Source organism: Buceros rhinoceros, unplaced genomic scaffold (genome assembly GCF_000710305.1).
Source record: "Buceros rhinoceros silvestris isolate BGI_N320 unplaced genomic scaffold, ASM71030v1 scaffold32784, whole genome shotgun sequence".
NCBI classification, from domain to species: Eukaryota; Metazoa; Chordata; class Aves; order Bucerotiformes; family Bucerotidae; genus Buceros; species Buceros rhinoceros.
This window is the reverse complement of record NW_010408154.1, coordinates 10546-19984: the sequence shown is the minus strand read 5'-3', so window position 1 is coordinate 19984 and position 9439 is coordinate 10546. Positions and strand designations below refer to the sequence as shown.

General features: G+C 46.8%; 1 protein-coding gene across 1 annotated transcript in view; it reads left to right on the top strand.

Moving 5' to 3' along the window:
* Window positions 1–9439, top strand: part of MAPK8IP3 (mitogen-activated protein kinase 8 interacting protein 3) — a 36837-nt gene that overhangs the window by 23154 nt on the left and 4244 nt on the right. The window contains exons 12-21 of the mRNA XM_010134783.1: window positions 1255–1416; window positions 2214–2379; window positions 2842–3027; window positions 3610–3796; window positions 4573–4695; window positions 4968–5048; window positions 5589–5656; window positions 7085–7233; window positions 8069–8240; window positions 8363–8476. Of these exons, the coding sequence (XP_010133085.1) occupies window positions 1255–1416; window positions 2214–2379; window positions 2842–3027; window positions 3610–3796; window positions 4573–4695; window positions 4968–5048; window positions 5589–5656; window positions 7085–7233; window positions 8069–8240; window positions 8363–8476 (1408 nt within the window). The remainder of the gene's footprint in view (window positions 1–1254; window positions 1417–2213; window positions 2380–2841; window positions 3028–3609; window positions 3797–4572; window positions 4696–4967; window positions 5049–5588; window positions 5657–7084; window positions 7234–8068; window positions 8241–8362; window positions 8477–9439) is intronic.

The window sequence follows — 9439 nt, the reverse complement described above, 5'->3', positions numbered from 1 at the left end:
GTAGGGAAAAGTACCGCTCTCTGTAAGGACGTAATTCTCAGCTGATGCTGGTTGCCAAGTGCTACGCTTCTCTCTTCTGATACAGTAATAGCAACATTTTATACTTAAAAGGCTTTTGCTAAGACTCCTTAGGGCATCATAAAAAACAAAACAATGTAAAATACCATGAAAATGAGCAGGTGAAAGTAAAAATGCATTTCATCACTCTATGTAGATTCCACTGTTGACCAGGTTTCACTGATAACAGGCCAAAATGATGTTGAGCAGACTTCCGTGAAGCTGTGTCTGTCAGTACCGAGGTATTTTGAGTAGAACTGTGGCTGAGAATAGCTGCTCAAACAGCACATTTATCTGCTATAACTAGTTCTTCTGAAATAGGCAGTTTGTCATGAACTTCATTCAGAGCTGATTTTTAGATGTCTTAAGTTGTACGAAAATTCTTACGCTGCTAGTTGCTGCTGGAAGATTGGCATTGTCTTTGGGTAATACTCTGTTCAGCATCTTTTCTTTTATGATTTTGGATAAACCCATTATTTGTTTCTGTAGCCCAGTTCCCAGCATTGTCCTAAAACCTCTTTGGAAGTAGCTCACCGGAGGTTAGCTAAGTTCAATTTCAGAATAGATGCAGTGTGCTCCAGTCACTCCGCACGTGTTACACAGAGGAGGGAGCTAAACCTGCAGAATTGTTTTCCTTTCCCTTTTTTTTTTACTTCATTTTTTTGCTGTCTTAGTTTTGTAAATAGCTCTTTAAGATCAGACAAACACTGATTCTGGGGCAAAGGAGTGTGTGGAGCAGCAGAAGAGTGGGGTGAGGGGTGGAATTAGGGAACAGGGTGTGCTGAAGGTGCATCCTCAGGCACGTGGTCACTGTCGGTGTCAGTTAATCAGGCTTATCGTACCCCAGCTGGTGACATCTGTCCTGTCCTGCTTCCTTTGCTGGAGCCCAAGTCAGAAAAACTGAGGACATTGCAGAAGACTGTCTCCAGTTATACATTTGATTTATTAACTTTATTATCTTTAAGTCTTATAGTCCCATCTGTTAAAGAAAAAACAGTGATTTTTGCTAGGTTATATAGAACCTTTACGTTTCTTCCATTGAATCTGACTGTCTTCTAGCAGAAATCAACAAGATCTGTTATTTCCAACTAAATATGTTAGGACATGTGTCTCCAGTTCTCTGCAAAGGAGCCTGAATTTACAGCGACCTGGAGCCTCTGGAATTTTGGGTTTAAGATTCCCCTTTCTGTTCCCTAGCTGTGGTGTGCAGCTGGAGTCAACCTCGCAGGGTGGAGACCTGTGGAGCAGGAATCTGGGAATGGGCAGAAACTGGATCCTGGACGCGATCCCCTCACCTGTGATAGGGAAGTGGAAGGCGAGAACAACAAAAGTAACCATACATCTCCTGAGAAGAAAAAGGTCAGAAAAGAACATAGATTGTTTTTTTGGTTTTTTCCTTCCCCTCCGGTGTTTTCTCTCGTTCTGTCCGTGACACGCCCCCTCTCTCAGTACCTTTGTCCTGTGCTGTATAATACACTAACTTGTACTCTGAGGCATTGTCTTGTGGGACAGGGTTGTGGTGTTCTGTTTTTTCGGTAACTTCCTGTGTCATTTGGGATAAACCATCCAGGATAAAATTTCCCAACTGCTGTTTTTGAAACATTTGGAATTTCAAAAAAATTCTGTATTATTAGGATTAATTAAATGCTTGATGAGATTTCTAGGATGATTATCGAGTCCTCATCACAGTAAATAAAAAAAAAAACCCTAAATTCAGGCAAAGTTTTGTTAAAAAGAACGCAGACATAGCAGAGGCCATGAGTCCATTTGGTTCAGAAGTTGACATTTTTGAGATTTATTCCAGCTCTGTATTTGTTTGGGTTATTTCAAGAACCAAGCTGTGATTTGCAGATGCATCTCAGCTGCGTGGTGTGCTGTCTGAAGTGAGTGTTCAGTGACACATTAGTCAGACATCTCCAAAGTTATGGCCAAACTCTTCTTGCTCTAAGGAGCCAGACCAGCTCTTGGGCCAGCGTTGCAGATACTGGTGCGGCAACGAGAAAAAATTTGCATAGCCCTCACGGCTTATTTGCATCAGCCAGCAGGAGAGGTGGCTGTGTGAAGCCAGCATTGTTGGTCAGAGTTGCCAAGCTCTAAGAGGCTCAGTGTGATGTGAGGGGAACCCTGAATCTGACGCTGTGTTCGCTGTCCTGAAGGCAAAGGAGCTCCATGAAATGGACGCCACATCCAGCCGTGTTTGGATTCTCACCAGTACGCTGTCAACAAGTAAAGTTGTCATTATTGATGCCAATCAGCCTGGCACAGTGGTGGACCAGTTCACCGTCTGCAATGCTCATGTGCTCTGCATCTCCAGCATCCCTGGTAAGTGAGGCCCAAGCACTGGCTGTGGTCTGCACAGGGTCACCTGTTCCACTGCAGGGTGACAAATGGAGCATCCTCGCCTCAGAACTAACCCTTGGACCCTGCTGCATTCTGTAATTGTCCCTCAAAACCAGAATTCAGATCTTGCCTTCTTGTAGGACCTTTCTGTGTGATCCTTCGCTGCTGAGCATTTTGTAAGTGGTTCCTTTGGCACGTAAAGGATGGTTCTTGGCAGCAGGAGCGAGCCTTGCCTGGTCTGGGAGGGCTGTGTAGCTGGCCTTGGTGTTGATACTAGGGATGAAGGGATTTGCCATGATGTTGACTGATGCTGTGGTGCCTCCCCAGGATAGTGAACTCTGAGGGTCAGCATCTTCCATGCATATGCTTACCTCAGGAGTACTGCTACACTGAAATGAGTGGTGACAGCTAGATTTATGGGAAAATCTGTTCTTTGCCCTTCAGCGGCCAGTGAGAGTGATTATCCTCCAGGCGAGATCTTTCTGGAGGGAGATGTAAATCCTGAAGAGTCGTCTGGAACAGATGGTGTCTTGGCAGGAATCACTCTGGTGGGCTGTGCAACCCGCTGCAATGTGCCACGAAGCAACTGTTCCTCGCGTGGTGACACACCTGTGCTGGACAAAGGACAGAGTGAGTTTCGGACGTAAAACTGAATGGCAGTCCAATTGTAGCTAGTCCCACATGAGCTTACGGCCTTCGAGCTGCATCCTCCTGCCCCAAGTCAGCTACTTCCGAGGCCTCAAGTAGTTTCTTCATGTGGTACAGAAAGACCAAAAGTACGTTTCTCTTTAGAGCTCTCCTTTCCTATCTGAGTGATCCACAGCCTGCAGCCTGGTTGCCCCCGTCGTACAGCAGAGTGTTCTGGACAGCTGATACATTTGCCCTGCTACAGGTGCTTCTGTTCTCACGGCTTTCTCCTCTGAGCCACGTCATCTTAGGAAGTCAGTTCAGCCTGTATGAAAACCGTAATGATGCTCTTGCTGACTCCGTACCACAGAGGGGGCAGTCCTGGAGAACTTCTGACGTTTACTAGTCACAGATTGTGCCTCACTGTAAAACAGTCTCTGTTCCCCATCCAAGCTGAAAACACCAAATGAACTGCAGTCTGTGGTGCAGGTTCAGGGATTGATTGAATTTGGCAAGGAAGCATAAATGGAAAAAATTGAGAGCTCTTACCAGCTCAAATGCCTTGTACTGTTCTTTGTCTATTAGGTGAGGTGGCTGCTGTCTGCAATGGGAAGATCAACCAGTCCCAGTCTACTGAGGAGGCAACAGAAGCCACGGAAGTACCAGAGAATGGTACAAGCGAGGCAGAGGCTGCCCAGGCGCGGCCTGGGCCCCTCACGGAGCACGTGTTCACAGACCCAGTCCCTGCCCAGGCACCTCTACGGCAGAACGGGTAGGCAGTTTGAGGCCAAAGTGCCACTTACCAGCTCTGTTTTCACGAGCTTTTTGATACCAGAACCAGTCTGAGTGTCTTCTAAAGTGTCCAACATTTTTCAGTTTTGTATCTAAACAGTATTACAGATGGGATGATAGGGAGAGAAAGAAATGAAATTAAAATAAACACGGTGCAGCCTGCAGCAGACTGTGTCAGCTGTTTTAAGTGCAGATATTTGATTTTTCAAGTATGAATTTAGACCTGCTATTAGGACAGATCTTCCAAAGCACATGTGTAATTCATGTTCTTACTGAAGCAGCTTACTGATACATGTGTAAAAATGGTGATTGGTTTATTCTAGTAGTACCTCTGATGTGCTGTAAAGATAGTGCAGAAAGCATATTCACCACCTGAAAATCCTCAAGACAAATGAGTCTGATGTGATGGCCTGAGGAGTGAGGTTGAAGTCTTGGATAGAAATTGTTCCTAAATGACCAAGTTGTTCTAAGTTGTTTCTGTTGAAGTTAGAAATTAGCAGAGAAAATATTTTTATATAATAATACTTTCAAACTAAGTTAAGTTCCACAGATTTGAAGTTCTTGCTCTTTGTGTTGGTGGGGAAAAAGGGAAGTCTTGTGCATCGCAGACTCAGGAGTCAAGCAGGTAAAAAGCGCTGAAGGGAGGGAAGCAGTTTGTGTCTACAGGGGCCCTCCTCTGCTCGTGAATGCCAGACTACGAGCGTTCTGCGTGTTGCTGCTACCAAAGCCTCTAATGATGTTCCTTTGCCTCTTCAGGGAGAACGGGCAGCTGAAGCCAGAGTCAAGCACAGTACTGCCAGACCCGGAGTTGAACGGGGATGCTGCCGGGACCTGTACCAGCGCTGCCCCCACCATGTGGCTGGGAGCACAGAATGGCTGGTAGGTTCCCTGTGGGCTGGCAGATCTCTGCCATCTCCATCTTCTGGGCTCCACTTTTCATGTCTGCACAACTTTAAGTTCACTTCTTGTTTCTGTAGCAGGTTTTCATTGCTCGTTGATGTTCTGAGCCCTTTGCTCATCATAGGCACAGAGATTTAACCTCGCTTTCTTACCTGACTTCCACCTTTGCTGCCAGAAGAAGAGAGTCACACCTCGTCAGGCTGAGGGTGGGGCCTTGCTGCTAATCCTCCTCCATCTGTCCTTTCTCACAGGCTTTACGTGCACTCGGCTGTGTCCAACTGGAAGAAGTGTCTGCACTCAATAAAGCTGAAGGACTCTGTCCTGAGCCTGGTGTAAGTGTACATGCCAAGGGATGCTGGAGGCCCCGGGGTCAGTGCCCAAGTAATACTGTAGATGGGGGGAGCTGCTCTTTGTCAGTCAGCTTTTTCTTTGCTTTTCTACGTGCACTTGTTTGTGAGGAAAGTCTCCCAAGGTGGTTGTTACTGGAAGGCCTCGTACTGAGCCACTTTCCTGCTCATCTGCAGACCAGGCCCAGTTCAGTGGTTAAGGTACTGAATGAGATTAGCACTATCAGGAGCAAATAAGTGGAGAAAAAAAAGCAGAATTTCACAGTGGTGTAAATTAAGTGGAATTTGTTGAAATCGATTTGTAGTATGAAGGAGGAGTTACCCTCACAGGAACTGTGTGGATGATCTTACTACAACGGAGGTAAGAGGTACGACCCTTGGCCTGGGCAGGATGTTCCAGCAAGTGCTAAACTGGATGGGAGTTAGAGAGAGAACATAAGGGTGGAGGGTGAGGATGCCAGAAAGGATGTGTTAGTCCCTTATCGCTACAGACTTTTGTAAGCATTTACTTCCCTGTGATTTCAGGCACGTGAAAGGGAGGGTCCTTGTTGCTCTGGCAGATGGAACGCTAGCCATATTCCACCGGGGAGAAGGTAAGAGTCTCTGTAATGAGAGGAAACCAAACTGGGCCAGAAGTCTGGCAATGGATTAAATGCTCTTCTGGGTTGCGAAGGGAAGATGCTGGCTTGCCAGAGTGCAAACAGACAGGTGGAGCTCCTCGCTATTATACACGTGCAGTCCTTTTCCTAAAGCATCTAAGGGGCACTGTAACGCCATTTCCTGAGCTTTCCTGAACAAACCCGTGGTCTGTGTGGCACACCTGGAGTCAGTGAACACTTCGAGGAATACATATACTGTGCAGCTGTTTGAGGCGCGCTTGGAAAGCTCACTGCCCATGAGCCATGTTGGTGTTACTGTGCATCACGGGTCAGCTGGAAGAGGCCCTGCACAGGGAGCCCCATGCAGCTTAGGCTGTGCCTACGCAGCTCGCCTTTGCCATTGCAAACAGGGCTGCTGCTTCCCAGAGCAGCTGGACCCTGCCTGAGCAGTGGACTTGATCGCCGCCTACACAGGGAGCAGAGCTGGGGTTCTCTGCAAGTCTGGTAATCCCAAACAGACGGAGTCTTTGCATTGCACTTGCTCAGTTTTTGTAGTTGTGAAGGTGTCTGAGTAATCTGACGGGCCTTCATCATGTCACTTCCAATATATTTTTTGAATTCTGTGTTTCTTGTCCTCTTCAGTGCTGTAGGTTTTGGTTCCGTATGGCTTGAGCAGTTCTTGAGCTGTGTTCGTACCTGAAAGCACATGAGGGTTTGCTAACCGTGACTACTGTTTGCGTGTTAAGAACTTAGTCATTCCTCGAGTAGCAATTTATGCAGCAAGGTGAAACAGAAAGATCGCTGGGTTTGTACAATCCAAATTTTGTCTCGAGTTTGAGCCTTACCATTGACACATAAAAATGGTTCCCATCAGAAATACGATAAAGCTTTATGACATAGAGGCTGCCTGTCTGTGAAGGACACGGTACTGCCTGGTTAGTTAGAAAATAAGCATGAGAAAACAGAGGTTGGTTTCTCATCCTGGATTTGACACTTCAGGGAAATTACGTTGTCCGTCTGTGGTATGTGGAAGCCTCCCCACAAGAGCTGTCCGGTCCATTTCCTTTGAAGTTTCTTCACAGTTTTGTTAGGTTGTCTTGTGTTCCTCCCCTGCTGTTTTTGTTGTACTGGTTAGAGAAGCCTGTTCACTTCATTACACTGAAGGGATGTTTCAGTTAGCCCGATGCAATTACCCCCCCTCACTACGAAATGAAACTTTGTTGGCCTGTGTTTTGTAAGTATAAGGCTGTGCCTGAAGTAGAGTTGTGGATTTCTGGGAAGTTCACAGACATAAGCAAAATGAACTTTTGAATATTAGCTAAGCCTGTGTACCCAGATAGACATGGAGGGGTAGATGGTTCTATTGTAAACTGACATGTCATGAAGGGGATGCATCTTTCCATGCTTTTTTTTCCACCGTAGATGGTCAGTGGGATTTCAGTAATTACCACCTAATGGACCTCGGTCACACCCACCATTCCATCCGCTGCATGGCTGTTGTGTATGATGGAGTCTGGTGCGGCTACAAGAACAAAATTCACGTTATCCAGCCTAAGACAATGCAGATTGAGGTAAGAGAGCAAATGTGTGTGTACACATCACATGCTTGTGTTGTATTTATTCTTGCCACTGTTTTCTGCTGCGGTGTATGGAAACGCAGATCCTTTGTATGGTCATTGCTGACTGTAGGACCCAAACTATCAACTGGGGTCATGTATGACCCAGTCTGCCAGGAGGGTATTTGTTCCTTCCTCCCTTTGCAGAGCTTGAACCTCTAGACGAGTCTGAACCGAGCACTTTCTTTGCCTTTACTAGTGAGTCTGTGAGGCTGCTGTACAGATGTACACTGTGTGTGTTACAGCTCCCCTTCGTACGTGGGCTAAGGCTGCTCCATCTGTAGGGCTGTGGCACAAAGGAAGACTGCAGACAGCAAGCCCCAGCGATCCCACTTGCCTGAGAGAAAAATGACACTTAAGTTGGAATTCAGTACAGTGGTTTGGTACAAACCCATCTGGCAGTGCTTGGAATAATTCCAGTGAAAGGGAGAAGTGCTGACTGTGGAGCTCACGTCAGTGTGCCAAGGCAGCTCAATCTTTGGAGTTTATACTGGAATCGTGTGTTTTCCTTTTCTACCAAGGACATTGAGAGCGTTTGGTTTTTAAAAGGCCTTGCTCCTCAAGTGGTCTGCAAAGACCACAATCTCTGCAGAGCTGCTTCACAGCTCATGATTTCAAGCGAGGACTTCCCTGTACGCCATAGTGAACTCTGAGGTCAGCTGGCATTAACATTTTCTCCAAGAACTTTGAAACCCAAGCAAGTGATCTCCGTTGAGGAAAATGGAGCACACACGTAGATAATTGCAGACCTTTTGTGAACTCACACTGCTCCACCTGTTTGGCTTTTCAGAAGTCCTTTGATGCCCACCCTCGGCGGGAGAGTCAGGTGCGACAGCTGGCGTGGATTGGAGACGGCGTGTGGGTTTCTATCCGCCTGGACTCCACTCTGAGGCTTTATCATGCACACAGCCATCAGCATCTGCAGGATGTCGACATTGAGCCTTACGTCAGCAAGATGCTAGGTGAGGCAGTGGGGACTATCGGGAAATGGTCTGCTGCTTCCTGAGATCAGAGGGAAATCACTAATCATTAGCAGCCTTGTCCAGAGTCCTGACTGACTCCAATTCTTATCCCCACTCACTAGGCACTGGAAAGCTGGGCTTCTCTTTCGTGCGGATTACGGCCCTGCTCATCGCTGGCAACCGCCTCTGGGTAGGGACAGGGAACGGTGTCGTCATCTCCATTCCATTGACTGAGAGTAAGTGACAACTGTAGGTGATGCTTCTGTACCGGTGCTTTTGCGTGGTACATGTGCAGCATGGCGGGTGGCTCTGGCAGGCTAATGCTTTCGGACACTTTTACTTGGAACGTGACACGCCTTTGATCATAGCACTGTTCATGGAGAAGAGCCCTCTTCTCCGCATGAGCAACCCTGAACTTGGTTTAACTCTTCCTTATTAAGGGATTAAGTGTTCGGTTGAATGGATTTAATCTGTTTAAAACCAAATGGGTATTTGTTACTGTCCCTTCCAGTTCACTTGAGTACGTTTCCTTCTTGGGGGATCAATAACATCTCCACCATCCGTACAGTCTTCTTTTTTGAACATGACCTTGAGAAAGCAGACTGACGTGACTTGGTTCTGTACCTACTGGAAAGCAGCAGAAACAAAGCTTTGGGAGTTGTAGTAAGTCTGCAAAAGGAGGCCATGGGATGAGTGGTCACCAGGAAGATCTCCCTGGAAATTTTCTTTTGGCATACACATCCAAACATCTTCATAGCATTTGCCAGAAAATGACCTTAGAAAATCTTCATTTACTCACATTGGAGCACAGCTTTATCAGTCAAGTAGAAATCAGTATCGTACACCAAATCCACTCTAGGGAGGAGACCTGCCAGTAGTGGTTAATAGATGCACCTCGGGAGCTGGAAGTTTAGTTGAAGCTCTTGGCAATCCTGGTTGTACCTGCCAGTCAGCATCTAATTTTGCAGGTTTCTTCCAGATTACTGTGGGGGAGTAGAATTTGAGGCTGATTGCACATGCTTTCAACAGAAAGCAGCCAAATTAACGTTTTCTCATCACTGCCACCAGGAAATCTGAGAAGCTAGTGGCTCTTGTGTAAGAGGAGCAAACTGTTGTAATCCTGGAAGTCAGGGCTGCGGTGGTCTCCTCTGAGGCTAGAGGAGCTGGATGTGCCTCGGGCTGACACCAGGAAGCCACTG